This window comes from Diabrotica virgifera, chromosome 6 (assembly GCF_917563875.1).
Source record: "Diabrotica virgifera virgifera chromosome 6, PGI_DIABVI_V3a".
Classification (NCBI taxonomy): Eukaryota; Metazoa; Arthropoda; class Insecta; order Coleoptera; family Chrysomelidae; genus Diabrotica; species Diabrotica virgifera.
In genome coordinates this window covers 41,311,378-41,335,169 of record NC_065448.1, presented here as the reverse complement: position 1 = coordinate 41,335,169, position 23,792 = coordinate 41,311,378, and the positions used below count along the sequence as shown (strand labels likewise).

Here is a 23,792-nt window from a genome sequence, read left to right as displayed (position 1 = left end):
TTGTTAGGCTCTGTATCGATACCCTATGATATCGTAATCAAAAGTATCGATACTCTATGTATCGGTACAAAATATCGATGTATTTATTTTGACATATACGCATGCGCAGTATGGAGTCCGTCCTTTATTGTAATAAAATACAGAGCACGCTGACCACGTCACCACGTGCAGGCAACCTGGCCTGGCCCACCCACCTCTATTCAAGGAAAATAGAAGACAAAGACTTTTTATTAAAAGATTCCTCATTTTACGCTAATAAAATTTCTACAGAAATGATAATCCCTTGCTCTTTGTCCTTTGTTGTTATTTCTATTTATATTGTTGACAAACGTGAACATGACTTATAACAATAGAATGGATATTAGGATTTCGGATATTTGCATTTTTTGTTGACATTAGGTAGTTCTCTATTTCCCTGAAATGATAAAAGTTAAAAGGCTTCCTTTCTTCCTTTTATTCAAAAATTTTAACTTCAAACCGTCATTACATTCCCAAATAGTTCGAGCATAATAATTCTCCAAACCGGTGTTGCAAAAGGTATTGCATAACATAAGGGGTTAAATGTTCGATACGATATTATGATTCGGTGTATCGATACACAGTATCGATACCAACTAATGTATCGATACAAAATATCGAGTATCGAAATATAAAGTATCGATACCTCAAAGTATCGATACGTATCGAACATCCCTAGCGGTTATTAACGCTTCGTAAACGTAAATTTACATTTCCCTTTGAACTCTTTCACTCTTTGTTTGTTTTAGTGTTGTTGTTTTGTTTTTGATACTTTGATGTGGCAATAATTAATTATGTTAGATTTTACCGATTTTAGTCTCGTTAATGAGTTGAATTTGGGCACAGTATAGATTTTTTTCAGTCCTAAACACTGTGCTGCACACATATCTGATACTGATATGTGATTACCATTTGCTATCAAGTTATAAGTTCTAGTGCTATCACCCAGTAAAGTCACTTGTTTTAACCAGTTTACTTGTTAGTTATGGAATTTAATATAGGAATTAACGAAGATTTTGTTGAAGATTATCCTAGATATCAAGGGAGCCAGCTTTCCACATCAGCAGATCTTAGTAATTTGAAGAGTGAACCAGAAAGTAACTCAAGTAAGACAATAACAACTACAGTAGTCTATCTTTATAACGATTCCCCATACAGTGATGAGCGTGCTAATAACCGGCAGAATAATTCAAAAGATGGACAACATTAAGTTGTGAGATAAAAAGGGATGAACCTAGTGGAGGTGTTAAATTTAGCGATAGGAACTTATAGATTGACATTATATTGACTGTTCCCCACCTTTAGATGTATCCGATGAGTTTGAGAAATGCCACTATCACACTGTCAGTTTTAGTTGACATACTCTTCTGATATGTCTAAAGGTGGGAAAACAACTCTACTAGTTTTATTTCATTTTATCTCACAATTTAATATGTTTTCCATCTTTTGCGCTATTTTGCCGGTTATTAGCACGCTCATCACTGTATAACAATAATTCCTCCATAACGATAAAAATACTAAACGTTGTTTGGTTCGTCATAAGGACAATATATTAATTCTTTCTCTACACTGATATCCTTCTCTCTTTATAATGATCACTTTTCAGCTTTCAGTAGTCGATTACCTCACTTTTCAAGATACACTAGCCTCCCCTAAGTTCGGCCACCTCGGGACTGGACCCTAGGCTGAACTTAAAAGTGGCCGAACTATCCTATGCCTACCTAAAAGTGCTGATTTATTGCTTGTACGGATCTAGCAAATGCTGGCACCTTCTGTAGAATACAACACAGAGGGATATTCTGACATATATTATTATTTAACACATATGAAAAGACAGAAAGTTACAAAACACTACAACACAAAGTTACAGAACTGTAAGCAGGCCTAATAAAATTTAAAAATATTACTATACATTGGTGGTTTGGCTTCGTAAACACTTAAAAAAATCTGCTATTTTTTTCTTTTTTAATGATTTTTTATGTGCAAAGTCACGCCACTTTTTAATAAACATAGGGAGCTCCCAGTTGCAAAGGTGCTTTATCTTCAATGTGGCTTATTTTATTTTCTTCATCTTCCTCTTCTGTCTAAGCAGCATCTGCATCGTTATCTTTCTCATTTTCCTGGCGAATGGCACACTCGGCGATTTCGTCGTCATTCAAAACCCCGTTGTGTAGCTCCTTTTCAAACTTTATCTTCAATGTGGCTTATTTTATTTTCTTCATCTTCCTCTTCTGTCTAAGCAGCATCTGCATCGTTATCTTTCTCATTTTCCTGGTGAATGGCACACTCGGCAATTTCGTCGTCATTCAAAACCCCGTTGTGTAGCTCCTTTTCAAACTTGATCCACCCCAAAACATCTTCTTCAACAATGTGGCCACAGTTCGGTAGTTGCTGAATATTCGTGCAATAGAGCTGCATTGTGATCAGGTTCGTTAACAAGAATGTTGTTTGGCTCATCTGCTGTTGTGTTTGCTTGGTCAATCTTATCTTCTATATTTGGCCAAAGTTTTTCCAATATTTTAACACATTCGCGGTCATGACTGCATATGAAGTCATTTACTACATAAGAATACGTGTATAAAATGACAGCGTGTCCGCGAATGTGTTAACAACATAAAATTGGAAACTCTCCCAGTGTATTATCGGTCGCAGAAATCAGCGTGGATGGACACATATTTGTTCAGGGAATAGTTCATATACGAATGTGTTCCCAAAGTAAAAAAAGAATGTGTGTGTACTTTGTATGCACGTAAGAAGTTATACTTCTATTACATATTATGTGATTTTAACGAAATTGATATAATGTACTTTAAACAGTTTATTTATATTTTATTTAAATATTAAACTAATAACTACTTTCCAAAAATTTTTATTAAGACAATACCAAAAATTTAAAAAAATAAAAGAATAAAACGCACACAAACACATTGAAAAATGCCACAAAGAAAAAATGATTTCTGAACGATAATAATTGTTGGCAAAAATTTTAAATACGCATTTTCTGAAAAAAAAATTATATAACAAATATACTTACAATCATAAAATGCATAAAAAAAAATAAAAACTTGCATCGGGATTCGAACCCGCGAATTTGGGGGCGCTTTGATTCGTAATCGAAGCCAATTACACATTATTTGTGATGTGGAAAAATAGGGCAACTGAACGTTTTACTGTTTGACAATTTTGTTCTGAATTTAATCAAATTATGTAGAGTTTGATTTTTGTGGAAGAAAATATTAAAATATAACAAAACAGTAAGAAAACAATATATTAGATGAAGATTGGTAGAACTTTTGTTGGTAATCAAATTAAGTATGTAAATCAAAGCATTACATACCTACTAGATAAATAAATCTACGCCAAAAAATCATAATTTAAAAATAAAAATCAGACCTAATTTCGAATTTCTCTCTAAAATCCCCATTCTTGAGAAAATAAATTTATTCCAACCTAATCCAAATGTATAATTACAATATGATTATAATAAAAACTACTTACCAAATTAGAATGAGTTTTCCTTGTCCAAAATAGTCCAAATAGTCCAGTATAACTATTAACTAACTTTTGTTTGTTGTTTCTTTTCCCACAAATTTCAAAACGCAACAACCACAAATAATCAAACCACAGCTGTGCCACAGCCGCCATATTGAATAATTTTTGACATGTCATTTGAACATCCAATGAGAACAAAGTTATAATGTGGCTGCACCCAGATCGAAGGTTTTATCATATTAAAATTCACCCTCATATCGCGCCTAAAGAAGTATAACTTTAAAAATATTTGACAAAATTAAAACTGCGTATCAAAGCACTTCTACTTCCTGACAACGCGCTTACTTACCAGGAAGATATTCAGTATGACAATGAAAAAGAAGTTAAACTGCTGTTCCCAGTCTTCAACAGCCGATATATCAAGGGGCCATTAAGTGCTTGAGGAAGTATCGCCGAAAACTGCGATGACAATGACAAATAGGGGTCATTGTGGATGCTCGAAGCATTTGAACGCAAGGCGACCGTTATCATCTCTTTGCTGACTTTGAACTCCACAGCAGATATTTCTTTCGGGTTGCAAAGGTTTTTCTGGACAGACGTTTAAAATTTAACCCAGGTTCGTCGACGTTGTCTATTTGCTCTGGGCTCAAGTTTAGGTCACCGATGATTTTTAAAAATCTTGCAGAAAAATTAGTGGCCGCTACAGGCAGAGAGCAGGCCGGACTATGCGGAGACCAAACTAACCGAGGCCGAACTTACGGGAGTCTACTGTGTAACTGATAACCATTCGCATAACCATGCGAATTCTACCAATTAAAGATAACACTTGATGGGGACAAAGGGAATATCTAATAAACACATCCTGTGTAGGTGTAACTTGAAAAAAATATATTAGTAAGTGATTCATTTTGTGGACCACTGTACAACATTCAGCAAATATTTGGTGGTTAAATTTCAATCCGGTGTCCAGAAAGTTGAGTAACATGCTTTTATCATTTGGGCGGTGTGCCTTTGTTGTTTTCACACAGATATTGTCTTTTATTGATGACTTGTCACTTCCAGTTTTGGTTGGACATATCTCAGTATGTGAACATGTTTTCGAAAAAGTGTAAAGTACTCTTGCTTGAAGTAAAAATTAACCTATTTTAAATTAATGTAGGTTATTTAGTACAGTATTAGAGTAGACTCCCTCTATAACGAGAACTGAAATGGAAGACTAATTACCTCGTTATAAAAGGATCTTGTTATATCAGAAAACAATAATATTGAAATGTTTTGATGCCTCGTACATAGTTTATTAGGTGTAGATGGTCGACCTGAACAATGAGACTTTGCCATGGTAAATTGTAAATTTTTTACAATATTCAGCATTGATTAACTGTTTAGATGGGAAATAAGCCACAATTAAATTGAAAAAATTATTTTATTAACGTTTTGAAAATAAAATTATTTTTTCAATTTAATTGTAGCTTATTTCCCATCTAAATAGTTAATCATAAAAATTCCACGAGGAAATAGCTTCAGAACAACATTCAATATTGGTCGATAGATAATCAGAAAGAAGTTTATTACAGTTGGTGGAGTTTATTGTAGCACTGGCCTCAATAATAACACAGATAGTTGAAAGACTGATAAGTTTGTACACACTTGAATGAATAAGGGAAAATGAAAATGTAGTATGTCAAAGTGTGTAAATAATTTATTTCCTTAGCTGAGCGCTTTCGACATAAACGTCATCATCGGAGCTAATGCTAAAATAAAAAAAGAGATCTTGTAAGAAAAAGAAGTACAAAACTCTTTTTTTACTTACGTCAAATACTAAAAAAGTACCGCTACATAGAGGTGTAAACAAGTGCATCTTAGGAATGTAAATTTGATTTTTAAATTGTGAATGCTAACTTAGTCCTCCGTACAACAGCAAACAGCAAAAAAAAACAGAAAGAAACGGCCACATACACGTTGCACAAAAACATATACTTAAACTTTTTTCATGGTCCGGGTGTGGATATCACCCGTCCATCCTTGGCCTAGTAACAACAGCTGACTGACAAGGTCGGATATTCAAATCTGCTTTTATCTGTTCTGCGTTGACGTTGACAGCTGACGTTGAAACATGAATATTTTAAACATATTGAAAGGAAAATTGAAAATTTTTACAATGAAATTCATAAGGAAATGTACCTTAGATGTTTGTACTAATCAACTATTAAATTAATTGATGACATGCTTGATTTTGAGACTAATTGGCCCAACTTACATACACTGTGTTAAGAGGATCGGTACGTATTTTCGGCTGCAATGCAACTCAAATGGGGATTCATTTTTTTCAAATCCTGAGAAAACTAATAAGTATTTTTGAAAAATTTAAACGCAGAATGAAAGATCACGTTATTAGCGAGGGCCGAAAGTCTCTGAGAACTTCTATGATGTTTATTTTAATAAGTTACAGGGGTGAAAAACTAAGAGAAAATTTAGTGTGATTTTTAATTTCAAATATATCATTCAAAATAAACTTTTTATTTATTCTAAGGGACTTTCGGCCCTCGGTAATAATTTAGTCTTTCATTCTGCGTTTAAATTCTTCAAAAATATTTATTGGTTTTTTCAGGATTCGAAAAAAATAAACACAATGCCGTGGTAATATTTTCCAAATCTATCTTTGTCTTACAACGCACTCAGCCGAATATAATATTGTCAGCATATATTGTCAGTCAGACACTGACAATCAGTGACAATTTTAAATATTTGACATTGCATCGGGAATATGTTGAGTTATTGATTAAATATTATTGAAATATAGTGTATTTGATAAATAATTGATTTAAGACGTGAACTTAATAAAAAGTTATTTATTGTGTATTATTTGTGGAAGATCCAAGCAGAGAATACATCAGGATAATATATTCTGTGATCCAAGTATTTTGTTGTTAAAGATGTTCAAAATTGTAAGCGTTCCATAACAATATATTATTAAAAAATCACTTTAACACTTTTCCTCTTTTCTCGATTGAGTATTAGTCTTTGTTGTACAAATAAATTATTACAATCACTGAATACATAGTTAGTGAAAAAATTATCACATTTATTAACTGAATTAATAATTTCCAATTATAAAAATAACAGTTATCCAAGAACATTCAAAACCCATCTCTTGAAATTAATAATGACATTTTCAAGTAGAATGACATTCTAGTAATGTTTAGATATCCATACCAGTGTGAATTTTACTACGCGTAATTTGCCGTGTAAAGACAGAAAAAGTAGGGATACACGTAAAACATTTGCGAATTATGTACCCATAGCCTTAAGTTAAAAAATTAAAAAACCAAAAAAATCATTAAACAGAAAGTAATGAGAAAGATCAATTTTGATTGTGAATTCTCAAATTCAATATTCAGAAGATGTTAGCTTGTTGAAGTTAAAGATTGAGATAATATTATATTGTTGTTATTTATCATCTTTTTGTCATTTATGTAAGTCATTGCAATGACCTTGACTTGGTGTATGGATATTTTATTAAGTTGAAACCCTAATGCTTATGTAGAAATATTAAATGATTTTATTAAATGCTATGATGTTAAAATGGGTATATTCAGTGTCTAGTGTAAGTAAAAAAAGAGTTTTGTACTTCTTTTTCTTACAAGATCTCTTTTTTATTTTAGCATTAGCTCCGATGATGACGTTTATGTCGAAAGCGCTCAGCTAAGGAAATAAATTATTTACACACTTTGACATACTACATTTTCATTTTCCCTTAATAACACAGATGTTGGACATTTCATATACAGGCAGATGGGGTATTTATTTATAGCTATTACTGCACTAAAAACAGGTAAAGAAACATATTCTTCGATTTCATTTTTCCTCGTTATAACCAAATATGCCTCGTTATAGAGGTGTTATAGTTCAATAGGAATTTCATGGGACATTTAATGTACCTAGTTATAAGTGAAACGTCATAATATCTGTGTTCGTTATAGAGAGAGTCCACTGTATTATTATTACAATAACGCATTTTGTCTCTCTCTCTCTCTCTCTCTCTCTCTGTATAACGATCTCTCCTTGTAACAATGAATATTCCCGGTCCCTTGCATATCGTTATAGAGAGAGAGAGAGAGGACTGTAATAGTAAAACAATGTGATGTAATTCCTATCTTTTATTAGCAATGGAAGTCAAAGCTGAAATTAAGAAAGATCTTATTGGAGATGATCCTATTTATCTAGAGAGTCAGCTTTACCCATCAACAGATCTTGCTGATTTGAAGAGTGAACCAGGAAGTAACTCAGGTAAGACAATAACAATTATACCCTGTTTTTAAATCAGGAGAAGTAAACCAGTGTGTGTCTAAGAGAGTGCTGTCAAGCCCAGCAATGACATCACGAAAATATAAATTTTACAACTGTCAATTGTTGTAAAAATAAGAATAACAGACTTATTAATGCAATTATAATTATTATTATGATTATCAATAATATCAGTCCTCTGTTGCCTTTTATTATTATAGCAGCGTGTTGTGTGACTTGGCCCTGTCTACAATTTTCCCCAATTCTTACCAGTCCTTACACCGCTTCTTCCAATTGTAGATTCTTATCTTATGTCTCCTAAGACTTGATCTCTCCATCTTCTTTTGGGTCTCCTTTGGTCTCTTTGTTGTTGGTCTCCAGCAAGTTATTTGTTTTAGTGTTGAATCTGGGTTAGCTCTTTCTTTGTATCCCAGCCACCTGAGCCTTTGCGCCGTCACGAACTTGACTATGTCTTCACCCTGGATGGCTTCTTTAATTTCTTCATTGGTTAACCTTCTAAATTCGCCTAAACTTATCCTCACAGGTCCCATTATTCGTCCAATTTTCTTTCTCTCTAAGATTTCTAACTCTGCACCATAGGTGATAACTGGTCTGCTTGTAGTATTGTAAATTTTTAATTTGGTTGTCTTAATTTTTTTTATTACTCCAATTTATTTAACAATCTGTTCCGTTAGGAACAATCAGTTAAAGTTATGACTTTCTTAGGCTATGACATGTAGGTAAGAATTCCAATGAAACCTTTCCTTTCCAAATTATCAAGAAATGTATAGATAGTACTACTAGTAAAATAAAGTAACACTTATAGTTTTAATTTATCTAAAATCTATTTGGTCAATTGGTTTATAATGCTTCAGTCTGCGAACTTCACTCTCTGCGTTTAATAATTCACTAGCGAAATCATTTGGATGCACGCTAAGTCTTTCTTCATACTTTTCACTGTATTTGCTGATTTCTTCTTTGATGCTGGGAACTTTCAGGTCTCTCTCTATTATTGCGTTGGGGACGTACCATGGAGCGTTTACTATGGTTCTTAATGCCTTATTTTGAAAACGTTGTATGATTTTCAAGTTAGAGTTGCTGGCTGAGCCCCATAGCTGTATGCCATAGGTCCATATGGGTTTAAGTATGGCTTTGTATACCACTAATTTATTTTCAATTGACAGTCTTGAATGTCTGCCCAGAATCCAGTACATTTGTTGAAGTTTGAGTCCAAGTTGCTTTCTTTTGGTGAAGATGTGTTTTCTCCATGTTAGTCTTTTATCTAGATGTATGTCCAGGTATTTGGTTGTATCTACTTGTACTAATTATTGTTTGTTGTTTATGTATAGGCTGTCTTACTAATGTGATGTTGTTTTAAGAATTTTTGGTAGTTCCAGTAGGTTTTATTACCCAGTTGGATGTGTTCACCTATTTTATCAGTTCTATCATTTCTGCCATTCACCATCACTCCCAGGTATTTGAAATGGTGTACTCTTTCAAACGTATATGCGCTAAGCTTAATTTCTTTCTCAATGTTCGTACTCTCTTGAACACTTATGGTATTTCGTTTTGCTTTGGTTTATTTAGCCCTTTCTTCTTTGCATCTTTATCTAGTATTAATATTATATTCTGCATGATTTTTAAGTCTCTAGTATACAGTGCAATATCGTGTGCATACGCTATCAGTTGGGCTGAAGATTCGATAATAGTTCCCTTAATTTTGGCTGCTCTTACTGCACCCTCTATGGCTATGTTAAATAATATTGTTGACAAGATGAGTAAACGTGCCTAAGATTGGACCAATTAGGTACAAACAAGAATTATGTCACAGTAAATTGGAATTACTCCTCTAGTTTAAAAACAGGTTATAGTACTAAACAATGTTGTGTAATTCATATTTTTTATTAGCTGTGACAGTAAAAGCTGAAATTAAGGAAGATTTTGTTGAAGATGATCCTAGATATCTAGAGAGCCAGCTGTCCACTGTCCTTGATCTAGAAAACTTGAAGAATGAAGCAGATGAGGATAACTCAGGTGAGATAAATGATAAAATATGTCAAGAGTACAGGGGAAAAACAAGGAATGTCACTTATACATATTGAGATAATACCAATTCTTAAATTGGGTTTAATTCTTTTTTTTTTTATTTAACATGCTCTACAGACCTTGGAGGCCTAGGGCTTTACAACTTAACAATAACAATTTTACATAATACAAATAACAATATATACTAATGTCTTATATTTATTATATAATTTGATTTAATGACTATGTAAAAATTGCTGCACTATGTTTCTCCACTGTATCCTGTTTTTCGCTTTCTCTTTCCAGTCTGTAATTTCCATCGATCCTATATCTTCTTGAAACTTTTCGTGCCATCTTTTTCTTGGTCTACCTCGTCTCCTTGTCCCAACTGGTTTTCTTAATAGTATCTTCTTTGGCATTCTTGACCTATCCATCCTCTCGACATAACCTGCCCACCTGATTCTTTGTGCCTTTGTGTATCTTGTTATAGTTGGTTCCTTGTAAAGCATCCTTAATTCTTCATTAGTTCTTCTTTGCCAACCATCTGCCGTATTTTTTCCCCCGAAAATAATCCTCAGTACCTTGCGTTCCCATCTCTCTATCATTTCTTCTTCTGTTTTGTTTAGTACCCATGTTTCAAATCCGTAGGTGACTGTTGCTCTTATTACAGTTTGGTATATTCTAATTTTCGTCTTTCTTGATACGTAATTTGACTTTAATAATTTTTTTAAACTGCCGACCTTTCGGTTATTTTTAGCTATCCTGTGCTTTAGTTCGTTTTGCTCGTGTCCTTTTTCATCTATAATGGCACCTAGATATGTAAAGTGATTTACTCGTTTAAATTTATATTCTTTTCCATCGAACGCTGTTAACTTTAGCATATCTACAGGTTCTCTTTCTGTGTTGCCTAGCACCATATACTTCGTCTTTTCTTCATTTATTTCTAGGCCGAATTTTTTTGCCTCTCTGACTAATCTTCTCATGATTTTCTTTAATTCGGTATTAGTTTTTGCTAGCAGTGTAAGGTCGTCGGCGTAGGCCATGCATTGATGTTCGTTACGGTAGATCGTTTCTTGTGTTTCTATTCTGCTGTTCCTTACAATTGTTTCCAAAACTAGGTTAAATAACACAGTTGATAGAGGGTCACCTTGTCTAAGTCCTTTTTTGACTATAAACTCTTCCGATTTGTGACTGTTCCACACTATTTCGTTAGATGTCATATTTAAGGTAATTCTTATTAACTTGATTAGCTTTTCTGGTATTTCCATTTGCCGTAGGGCTTCATACATTTTTTTCCTATTAATTTTGTCATAGGCCTGCTTAAAATCTATGAATAGTGCATATAAAACCATTTTATGTTCGTAGCAGCTTGTTTGGATTTCTTTTATGTTAAATATTTGCTCTGTCGTCGATCTATTGTTTCTAAAGCCTGCTTGGTATTCTCCTATTAGTTTCTCTGCGTATACCTCTAATCTTTCTCTTACAATCCTAGCAAATATCTTATAGCACACGTCCAGCAAAGCAATACCCCTGTAATTCTGCAACATCGTTGCATCCCCTTTTTTATGTAATGGGATTATCCAGGCTTTGGCCCACTCTTCAGGCATCTTTTCTTCTTTCCATGTAAGTTCTATCAGTTCATACACCTTTTCCAGTAGTTTTCTTCCCCCTGCTTTCAGCATTTCTGCACTTATTTCGTTTGGCCCTGGACTTTTATTGTTTTTCAATTTGCTTACAACTCTTTGCACTTCGTCTTTGGATGGTTCGGCTATTCTTATATCTGCACCCTCTGTTCTGTCTTCGTCCTCTCCCTGATCTTCATCATCACTGTTTAGTAACGTTTCGAAATACATTTTCCATTCTTTCATAACTTTTCCCGGCTCACTTACTAGCTCTCCTTCTCTGGTCTTTATGTAGCTTGTTTTGCTTTGGTAACCTTTTTCTACTTTTTTTACCTCTTGATAAAATGATCTTATTTCATTGTTTTTAAATTTTTCTTCTATCTCCTGCAACTTTTTTTCATTGGATTCTCTCTTTTTCTTCCTGCAACTTTTCTTTAACTGTTTTCGTACGTGGTTATACTCTTCTCTGTTTTTGTCGTTAGGGTTGGTCAACATACGTATTCTTAACTTTTTCTTCTCTTCTGACAGCTCTGCACACTCCCTATCAAACCACTCCTTAGTTCTTGTCTGTTTTTTAATTCTGGGAATCAATTTTCTGCTTACTTCTTTTGTAATGTGTTTTATTTGTTCCCATCTTTCTTCTACATCTGTGACTTCATTCTTTGTTTCCAAAAACATTTTTTCTATTTCTTCTTGATACTTTTGCCTGGTTGTTTCTTTTTTCAGTTCAGCTACTTCGTATGATTTTGTTCTTTTTGCATCCTTTTTTACAACTATTTTTTCTTCTACTTTACTTTTACATTCAATTTTTACTAAAAAATGGTCTGAACTGCAGTCTGCTCCTCTCATACTTCTGACATTTGTAATAAATTCCGCGTGTCGTTTTTCTATCATTACATGATCAATTTGGTTAACGGTTTTTCCGTCCGGAGATGTCCACGTACCCTTATGTATCTCTTTCCGCTGTAGCTGTGTACTTCTTACCACCATATTTTTTTCCATTGCAAAACTTATCAGTCTCTGTCCGTTGTCATTTGACTCGTCGTGTTTGCTATGCTTTCCTACTGTATTTCTGTAGATTGCCTCTTTCCCCACTTTTGCATTTACATCTCCCATTATAATTTTGACGTCATGTTTCGGTATCTTTTCATATTCCATCTCCATTTTTTCATAATATATGTCTTTTATCTCTTCATCTTTTTCTTCGGTAGGGGCGTGTACATTTAAAATGCTTATATTTCTTTTTTTCCCTTTTATTCGTATATAACACATCCTCTCCGATATGGGATTAAAACTCATAATCTTTTCTTTTAGACCTTTTCTTATAATAAAACCTGTTCCCAACATCCTATCTGCTCCTCCACTTTTGAAAAAAACCACATTTTCTAATTCCGATATTTCTGACCTCAATTGTTTTGTTTCTTGTACCGCTACAATATCCAATTTATATCTCCCTACTTCTTTTACTAATTCCTTCATGGCTCCTTCCTCATAGGTGCCGCGTACATTCCATGTTGCCATTCTTATTTTCTCTTTTTTCCCTTTTTCCACTCTTCTTTTTTCTTCACCCATTTCTTTACCTTTTTCATCATTCTCTACGTAGTCAGACTTTTGATCTCTTGGCTTTTCTGACTTATGGTTTTGTTTTGCCTCGTTATCTTGTTTATACTTCGTATTATCATTTTCCAATCTCATGTACTTGTCCGTTGCTTTAGTCGTTATACTTTTTGTAGTCGTTTCTGCATTCCTTTTTAGTTTTTTGGGAGTCCTCTCTGGCTGTTCTGTGTGCTCTCTGTCAGTTTACCATTACCCTTATCCCATTTCATATCTTTTCCATTAATATTTAGCTTCATATACCCTATTTTTGTTGTATTACCCTTATCTTTTTCCTCCTTCGCTATTTTCCTAATTATAGCCTGTATCTCTCTTTCCATTTTTGTCATGTCAGACTCTATATATACTCCTTGTCCTGTTATGTTTCTAAGTTTACTTTTGTTCCTTAATACCGAGATTTTATCCGTCATATTTTCCATTTCTGCCAGAAATGATTTATCACCAATTTTGTTTCCTTCCCTCAGTTTAACCTTTATTTGCAGATTTGCTTCAATAAACTGTTCTAGTTTTTGTTTCGTAGACCTGTTATCATTGCTATCGAGAGTTAATCCTTTAATTATTATGTTCTTTTTTCTTTTATCCTTCTCAATTCGTTCTATTCTGTCATTTGCTTCATTGAGTCGTTTTTCTAACTCCTTATTCTTTTTCTCCAGCTGTCTGACGCAATCCAAGGTTTCTTGTTGCTCTCTGCGCAAGTTTTTTAGTTCAATCATCATATCTTCATTTCTTGACATAATTGTCTGCATCATTTGTATCATCTGTTCATTTTGGTTATCACTCTTAGTCGGAGATCTCCTCGTTACCTTGCTTTTTCTGAATAAATCTTCCGCATCGTACCCATCCCTACTTCTCTTATTCCCGTTCTCTTCGCTGCTGCTTTCATACTCCACTCTTGCCGGTTCCGTCTTCTTAATTGCTCCACCTCCACCACTGGCCATTTTTAAGGATTATATTAATTTGTGAATTTATTTATCAACAATTATGTAGATAAAAATCTGATTATTTACTTTTTATTTTGTTGGGTATCGATTAGTTGTTTAGTTGTTTTTGTGGATTATCAGTCACCCAGCGCCAGAATTCCTAGTGTCTAATGTATAATATGTTGTCTATCAATTGGTGCTAAATATACTCGCAAATGAGGCCTTTGGAATATGTATGCAAATTACTGTACAGGTCTAGTGTAAAATGTGTTGCCTATCGACCGGCGCCAAAAATTACCCACAATTCAACCTTGCGGATGGGTAATTTCTACCAATCGACGTCACAACACCTTATATTCCCACAATTTGTTATCTTTTCGTCCTTATTCGATGGTTTATTTGTTCACTAACACTCTCACTGATGTTTTAATATTAACTTTTTCCCTAAAACACTTTTGTAAATTAAAAAGCTCGTTACTATCCGAAATACGGAGAAAATAGCGGAGCAAATAATTTGCAATGTTTATCGATACAGTGGCGTCTCAATTCCCGGGTTTAATTCTTATGATATCTAAAAACTACTTAGGAGATTCTTAGCAGAATTCTAGCAATTCTTATTCTATAATCCTAAATATAATGTTATTCTATATTAACTTAATAATTTAAAAATCCACAAAAAAAACTGCTGTCATTAGCAGAGTATGGGTCGGTTGGGCCAGACGGTCAAACTCCAACTCAGACGTCCATAGCACTCCAAGCCCCGCCCACCACCGACCAAAGCCACGCCCACCGACCAAGCCCGCCACAAAGCCACGCCCACCGACCAAAGTCACGCCCACCCGACCAATGATCGCCCACCACAAAGCCACGCCCACAGACCAATGGGAACAAAACCACCGGCCAATGATTGCCCACCGACCAATGGGAACATAGTCACCGACCAATGATCACTCATCGACCAATATCCCGCAGCATCGCCCAAGGATCAATGAGATGAGCACTTACCGAACAATGAGAACGTCACAAAGGTCTCATCTAGCCTGTCTCTTCTTATAACACGGATGTAGTCAGAAAGCCAAATAAAGTGTCCTCTTATCCATCGGTCTACCCGATCCATGTAGCACCTATCTGCCATCTGCGCTGTTATTGGTTCGTTTATTACATGTAAGACATTAGCAAAAGAGCAGCAATCACAAAGACATTAGCAAAAGAGCATTATAGCATGTCTCCGACCTGACTGATTATATGTTGTTGGAAAGCGGAAGGCTGAAGGAATATGTTAACATGAAAAAAACAAACGCAAAGACATTGCCAAAACGACACTATATCGTATCTTCGTGTCTATTGGTCCAATTCGTGTGAATATGGTCTCGTTGGGGAAAAAGAGGGGACAGTGAATATGTTACCATAAAAACAAAGATGTCAGCAATGCCAAAACAGCACTATATCTTCGTTGCTATTGATTTTAGCGCAACAGACGTTGAAGGAAAGGAGAAACATGGCAACACTGCCAAAACGGTGATATATATTTGTTGCTATTGGAGATATTTTGACCTGGCAACTTAATGAGGATTCCACGTCTATTACAGTTCTTCATCGTATCATGCCACCGGTCGGCTGCAACATGTAACTATGTCCAAACCCTCTATAAGAACATATACCATTCTTACAGTATGACCAATTCATCAAACATCCTATCACAGTTCTTCATCTTATCATGCCACCTATCGGCTGCAACATGTAACTATGCCCAAGCCATCTAGAAGAACGTATACCATTCTTACAGTATGACCATCAAACATCCTCGATCTCCCTCCAATCATACATTCGTACAATGAACATATACCATTCTTACGCTGTGGTCAAACCAGCAAACATTTCATGTACAAGTCTTTTCGGAAAAATGTGTATTATTTTTTATGTAATTGACTGCTGTATTGCAATTCGCATACTGTATTTTATCTACGGCAAGCCGGGTAATATTATTGTTTTTTGCAGTTTGATATTTTACTTTTATAGTTAAATAATCGTCTATTCAATATATAGGAAGCTACATTTGTCATCCAGTTTTATGTTTATATGATATATAAACCTTCGTCAGACGCCATCAGAGACACGCTAACAGATGACTACACAGGGTACCTGAAACATTCAGATGCCATCAGAGACACGCTAACAGATGACTCTGAAACATTCAGATGCCATCAGAGACACGCTAACAGATGACTACACAGGGTACCTGAAACATTCAGACGTCTTCAGAGACACGCTAACAGATGACTACACAGGGTACCTGAAACATTCAGATGCCATCAGAGACACGCTAACAGATGACTACACAGGGTACCTGAAACATTCAGATGCCATCAGAGACACGCTAACAGATGACTACACAGGGTACCTGAAACATTCAGATGCCATCAGAGACACGCTAACAGATGACTACACAGGGTACCTGAAACATTCAGATGCCATCAGAGACACGCTAACAGATGACTACACAGGGTACCTGAAACATTCAGACGCCATCAGAGACACGCTAACAGATGACTACACAGGGTACCTGAAACATTCAGATGCCATCAGAGACACGCTAACAGATGACTACACAGGGTACCTGAAACATTCCATATAATGCGAATAATATATGATAGAGGGTCAAAAAGGCGTTATACGTGACATGTTGTTAAAACAGACATCATAACGTAATTTGACATTCTAAATCCTGTAATTTGAGGTGCTACATGATAAGATTTGACATATAATGCGAATAATATAAGATAGAGGGTCAAAAAGGCGTTATACGTGACATGTTGTTAAAACAAACATCATAACGTAATTTGACATTCTAAATCCTGTAATTTGAGGTGCTACATGATAAGATTTGACATATAATGCGAATAATATAAGATAGAGGGTCAAAAAGGCGTTATATGTGACATGTTGTTAAAACCGACATCACAACGTAATTTGTCGTTCAAAATCCTGTAATTTGAGGTGTCATACGATGAGATTCACCATACAATGCTAATAATAAACGATAATGTGTCAAAAAGGCGTTATACATGACATGGTGTTAAAACAGATATCACAACGTAATTCATCATTCAAAATCCTTTAATTTGATGGGTCACACAGTGATTTCTGATTATCCGTTCCAAAGATACATGGTACATTGCCATAACGGCCTAAGTGATAACTTGGTTGAACTGTAAATGCTTATTTATTGTTATTGACGTTAAAACAAAGCCATTGGCATAGAAAAATCTCTTATCGCAGTTTGATCTCTAGCAAATCCTAATTAGCTCAATTTTGCACCAAGTGCTCCGTGCAATATATCATTAGAAAGGTATTTTCATGTATATTAAGAAAATCACTGACCAAGTGTGTTACGGTTATTATTTATGGCTGAAAACAGCAAAAAACTACAAATTCTCAATGTACTATATTGACACAAAATGTACTTATATGGTACCAAAAAGGCCTTATACAGAACATTGTGTTAAAACAGACATCACAACGTAATTCGTCATTCAAAATCCTTTAATTTGATGGGTCATACATTGATTTCTGATTATCCGTTCCAAAGATACAAATATTTGTACAAAATTACGAAAAATCGAATAATTTGAAATATTTACAAAAAAAATATTTTAAGTTGTTTGTTAACATGCCGGATGCGTATGGTTGATAAGAAAGAATGTAGACGTTATTTTTGCAACAACAGGAATCCGTTAAAGATATAACAAGTCACAATGCTAAAAGGCCGGATGGAGTTGGTTGATAATATATACCCACAGTTGTTATTTGTGTAAATGTTATCGTATATTTTTAAAACCATAAGGTCTTGTGTTTTGCAAAAACACATTCAAACATTTGATCACGTTCATGCTGCGTGAATTTCACCTATAAATATTGAAATAAACGAGCATATACCACAGTCGACATCTGACAGTTTCTAAAGTATGGTTGCAGTGTTCAGTGGAAAATATTCAATTAAGGTAAGCGATTTTGTTGTTCATTTTACATATGGTTTTTTTTTGTGAATTTATTGGTTTGCTATTGTGTTAAATATTTCTGATATACGTATGTTTCTTTTTATCTATGGGTAATACTGGTTTTAATTCTCTCTTCCCAACTTGCTTGCAGGTCTTCTAGGTATTTATGATTCTTGTATCTATAGATATACTTCTCTTAAAATAAAATGTGTGTACTATAGGTGATTTTATTCTTATATTCAATGTGATTTATTATAAGTAATTTTATTACTTGTTTTTATATATCATAGGATGTATCTATCGCTAATATTTTTTTTAACTGATTTTACGTTTTATCCCTAAAATAATAATAGCTGTTTATGACTCATTTCTACTGTACTTTTTTCATCTTTTAATATTTCCTTGTTACATAAATAAATGAGGTAGGTTTTTACATTAAGATAATCATATTTTACTATTTAGTTCTTATTTTCTAATACTTTCATGGTCTAGAATCCGCATATGGCCCAGAATCGGTATGCCGATACGTGGCCACTTTCATGCACCAGAATCGCCATATGGCCCAGAATCGGTATGCCGATACGTGGTCACTTTCATGCACCAGAATCGCCATATGGCCCAGAATCGGTATGCCGATACGTGGTCACTTTCATGCACCAGAATCGCCATGTGGCTCAGAATTGGTATGCCGATACGGGGGCCACTTTCATGCACCAAAATCGCCATGTGGCTCAGAATCGGTATGCCGATACGGGGGCCACTTTCATGCACCAAAATCGCCATGTGGTCCCGAATCGGTGGTAGGCCGAATCCCGGACACTCAAGAATAGTAACTTTTTATGATACATTTAGCGCGGTACTCCGTCTTCTTTTAGCACATTTTTCTTGTTATCTGCATTAGGATAATAGTATTTTACCGTTTAGTTCTTATTTTCTAATTTGAATTATAAATATGTTTTATTTCATGTTTTTTTTTTTCAGGCATGTATGATGCAACACCTGTCCGTATATTTCTGAATAATTTTATGATTTATTTCAGTATCTTTTTATGCCGCATTCTACCGTACTTTTGCTTTTCAACAATATACAATCAAGCGTAGCTGTCATTTATATTTTATATACGACCAAGCGTAGCTGGTATTTATTTTTAACAGTGTGATAATAATCGTGTTGCATTTTCTATTTTATGTACGACCCAACTTATTTTTATTTTTAAAAATATATTGACAATCTTTGTACTGCATTGGGTTAGTAAATAAGAAACAATATGAGTCATTTTATTATTTTTCATACTAGTACATTGTAATAATTAAAGCTATTAATACAAGTTAATAATTAAAAACTAAATGCCCTAGTCGATTTATTTTAACATTTTTATCCATAGGTCCAACGGCATAATGGTTAAACGATAGTGCCTCATATTCTATGTCTGTGCGCTCTTTAAATTGTTGGCTGATTGTTCATTACTATTACGACGTTTTTACCATTTTTTCTGCGCATTTTCAAATCGGCCTCGATAATGTGGTTGTTCATTTTTTTTTAAACAAAGGTTTGATAATTTTATTAAATTTATCCTGGAATGCTTGATGTCTCAAATATCCTCTATGAATACCTGTGAATTCTAATATTTTTCATAATTGAGGCTGTTAAAGCCAGTTAGGATAGGTGATGTCATCGCTCCTTTTAAAGGTAGTGACGTGTGCAATCGATGAACTGGTATGTTTATAATAAAAGGTACGCTAAATAAAATCTATAATATTTTATTTGTTAAAAATTAATACGTATAAAACACAGAACTTTAGTATATTCATTCTTGAAGGTCGGATATGTTATCTGTTATTAAGATGAACTTAAATTCTGAAGTTTTTCTTGGTTGTTCTAAAATTTCTTGTTTTCTTGAAGTATGTGTCTGTTATTAGTCAATAATATCTAGGTACCTCAGTTCTTCTATAATTTCAGCTGCTTCTTTTCAGGTTAAAGCATCGGCTTTTGAAAGAATTTCAAGGCCTTTCACAAGCAAGTTCGGGTCACCATGTTCGCTATACAGAAACCATATCTCTTCCAGTTCGTCAAGTATCTGCTTCTTTGCTACATCACAAACCCTTCTTTCAGCAGTTCTTGTGGGAACATCAACACGGTTTTTCTTCGAACCTTGCATCTGCATGTCCTTTGCATCTTGTCCCTTCTGTGATATATATCTTCTTTTACACTGTTGTTGTATGTCTGATGTATCTTCTACTTGTGATTCCACATTTCTTGCGGTACCATGTAAAGCATGTGTTCTTCTTCTTCTTTTTCCTAGATACATTGGCTTAATAATTTTTTCGTATTTTGCTGTGTGAGATTGGTGACGTAGACGTCCACGGTCATCTTTATGCACTCCGGATTCGTCTAGAAGAGTTTTATGGTCCAGCATACCGATTCTGGCTCATCGTGAGCTGGAATCCGCCTACCGCTTCTGGCTCATGATGAGCTGGAATCCGCCTACCGCTTCTGGCTCATGATGAGCTGGAATCCGCCTACCGCTTCTGGCTCATGATGAGCTGGAATCCGCCATGGCATCTGAATGTTTCAGGTATCCCTCTGTGGTCGTTTATGCCTTCTGTTAGCATGTCTCTGATGACGTCTGTACCCCTCTGTGTTTTCTGTTAGTGTGTCTCTGATGGCGTCTGTACTCCTCTGTCATCGTTTGTGTCTTCTGTTAGCGTGTCTCTGATGGCGTCTGAATGTTTCAGGTACCCTGTGTAGTCATATGTTAGCGTGTCTCTGATGACGTCTGTTACCCTGTACTAGCCTCTGTTAGCTTGTCTCTGATGACGTCTGTATGTCTCTGATACCCTGTGTAGTTATATGTTAGCATGTCTCTGATGACGTCTGTACCCCTCTGTGTTTTCTGTTAGTGTGTCTCTGATGGCGTCTGTACTCCTCTGTCATCGTTTGTGTCTTATGTTAGCGTGTCTCTGAAGACGTCTGTACCACTCTGTGGTCATCTGTGTCTGCTGTTAGCGTGTCTCTGATGACGTCTGTTACCCTGTGCTAGCCTCTGTTAGCTTGTCTCTGATGACGTCTGTATGTCTCTGATACCCTGTGTAGTTATATGTTAGCGTGTCTCTGATGGCATCTGTACCCCTCTGTGTTTTCTGTTAGTGTGTCTCTGATGGCGTCTGTACTCCTCTGTCATCGTTTGTGTCTTATGTTAGCGTGTCTCTGAAGACGTCTGTACCACTCTGTGGTCATCTGTGTCTGCTGTTAGCGTGTCTCTGATGACGTCTGTTACCCTGTGCTAGCCTCTGTTAGCTTGTCTCTGATGACGTCTGTATGTCTCTGATACCCTGTGTAGTTATATGTTAGCGTGTCTCTGATGGCATCTGTACCCCTCTGTGTTTTCTGTTAGTGTGTCTCTGATGGCGTCTGTACTCCTCTGTCATCGTTTGTGTCTTCTGTTAGCGTGTCTCTGATGGCGTCTGAATGTTTCAGGTACCCTGTGTAGTCATATGTTAGCGTGTCTCTGATGACGTCTGTTACCCTGTGCTAGCCTCTATTAGCTTGTCTCTGATGACATCTGAATGTTTCAGGTACCCTGTGTAGTTATATGTTAGCATGTCTCTGATGACGTCTGTACCCCTCTGTGTTTTCTGTTAGTGTGTCTCTGATGGCGTCTGTACTCCTCTGTCATCGATTGTGTCTTATGTTAGCGTGTCTCTGATGACGTCTGTACCACTCTGTGGTCATCTGTGTCTGCTGTTAGCGTGTCTCTGATGACGTCTGTTACCCTGTGCTAGCCTCTGTTAGCTTGTCTCTGATGACGTCTGTATGTCTCTGATACCCTGTGTAGTTATATGTTAGCGTGTCTCTGATGGCATCTGTACCCCTCTGTGTTTTCTGTTAGTGTGTCTCTGATAGCGTCTGTACTCCTCTGTCATCGTTTGTGTCTTATGTTAGCGTGTCTCTGAAGACGTCTGTACCACTCTGTGGTCATCTGTGTCTGCTGTTAGCGTGTCTCTGATGACGTCTGTTACCCTGTGCTAGCCTCTGTTAGCTTGTCTCTGATGACGTCTGTATGTCTCTGATACCCTGTGTAGTTATATGTTAGCGTGTCTCTGATGGCATCTGTACCCCTCTGTGTTTTCTGTTAGTGTGTCTCTGATGGCGTCTGTACTCTTCTGTCATCGTTTGTGTCTTATGTTAGCGTGTCTCTGAAGACGTCTGTACCACTCTGTGGTCATCTGTGTCTGCTGTTAGCGTGTCTCTGATGACGTCTGTTACCCTGTGCTAGCCTCTGTTAGCTTGTCTCTGATGACGTCTGTATGTCTCTGATACCCTGTGTAGTTATATGTTAGCGTGTCTCTGATGGCATCTGTACCCCTCTGTGTTTTCTGTTAGTGTGTCTCTGATGGCGTCTGTACTCCTCTGTCATCGTTTGTGTCTTATGTTAGCGTGTCTCTGAAGACGTCTGTACCACTCTGTGGTCATCTGTGTCTGCTGTTAGCGTGTCTCTGATGACGTCTGTTACCCTGTGCTAGCCTCTGTTAGCTTGTCTCTGATGACGTCTGTATGTCTCTGATACCCTGTTAGCGTGTCTCTGAAGACGTCTGTACCACTCTGTGGTCATCTGTGTCTGCTGTTAGCGTGTCTCTGATGACGTCTGTTACCCTGTGCTAGCCTCTGTTAGCTTGTCTCTGCTGCAGGTACCCTGTGTGGATTCCAGCTCACGATGAGCCAGAATCGGTATGCTGGACCATAAAACTCTTCTAGACGAATCCGGAGTGCATAAAGATGACCGTGGACGTCTACGTCACCAATCTCACACAGCAAAATACGAAAAAATTATTGAGCCAATGTATCTAGGAAAAAGAAGAAGAAGAACACATGCTTTACATGGTACCGCAAGAAATGTGGAATCACAAGTAGAAGATACATCAGACATACAACAACAGTGTAAAAGAAGATATATATCACAGAAGGGACAAGATGCAAAGGACATGCAGATGCAAGGTTCGAAGAAAAACCGTGTTGATGTTCCCACAAGAACTGCTGAAAGAAGGGTTTGTGATGTAGCAAAGAAGCAGATACTTGACGAACTGGAAGAGATATGGTTTCTGTATAGCGAACATGGTGACCCGAACTTGCTTGTGAAAGGCCTTGAAATTCTTTCAAAAGCCGATGCTTTAACCGGAAAAGAAGCAGCTGAAATTATAGAAGAACTGAGGTACCTAGATATTATTGACTAATAACAGACACATACTTCAAGAAAACAAGAAATTTTAGAACAACCAAGAAAAACTTCAGAATTTAAGTTCATCTTAATAGATAACCTATCCGACCTTCAAGAATGAATATACTAAAGTTCTGTGTTTTATACGTATTAATTTTTAACAAATAAAATATTATAGATTTTATTTAGCGTACCTTTTATTATAAACATACCAGTTCATCGATTGCACACGTCACTACCTTTAAAAGGAGCGATGACATCACCTATCCTAACTGGCTTTAACAGCCTCAATTATGAAAAATATTAGAATTCACAGGTATTCATAGAGGATATTTGAGACATCAAGCATTCCAGGATAAATTTAATAAAATTATCAAACCTTTGTTTAAAAAAAAATGAACAACCACATTATCGAGGCCGATTTGAAAATGCGCAGAAAAAATGGTAAAAACGTCGTAATAGTAATGAACAATCAGCCAACAATTTAAACAGCGCACAGACATAGAATATGACGCACTATCGTTTAACCATTATGCCGTTGGACCTATGGATAAAAATGTTAAAATAAATCGACTAGGGCATTTAGTTTTTAATTATTAACTTG

General features: G+C 35.7%; 1 protein-coding gene across 4 annotated transcripts in view; it reads left to right on the top strand.

Moving 5' to 3' along the window:
- Positions 1-555: 555 nt before the first annotated feature.
- LOC114324518 (zinc finger protein 664) overlaps positions 556-23,792 on the top strand; it is a 79,393-nt gene continuing 56,156 nt past the window's right edge. Inside the window, exons 1-4 of one of the 4 annotated variants that reach the window (XM_050652741.1) lie at positions 6,820-7,114; positions 7,173-7,342; positions 7,675-7,797; positions 9,703-9,828. In XM_050652741.1, the coding sequence (XP_050508698.1) occupies positions 7,303-7,342; positions 7,675-7,797; positions 9,703-9,828 (289 nt within the window). In that variant the 5' untranslated portion in view covers positions 6,820-7,114; positions 7,173-7,302. Of the gene's footprint in view, positions 1,125-6,819; positions 7,115-7,172; positions 7,343-7,674; positions 7,798-9,702; positions 9,829-23,792 lie in introns of those variants that run through there. The other 3 variants (XM_050652740.1, XM_050652742.1, XM_050652743.1) reach the window with 3 other exon arrangements.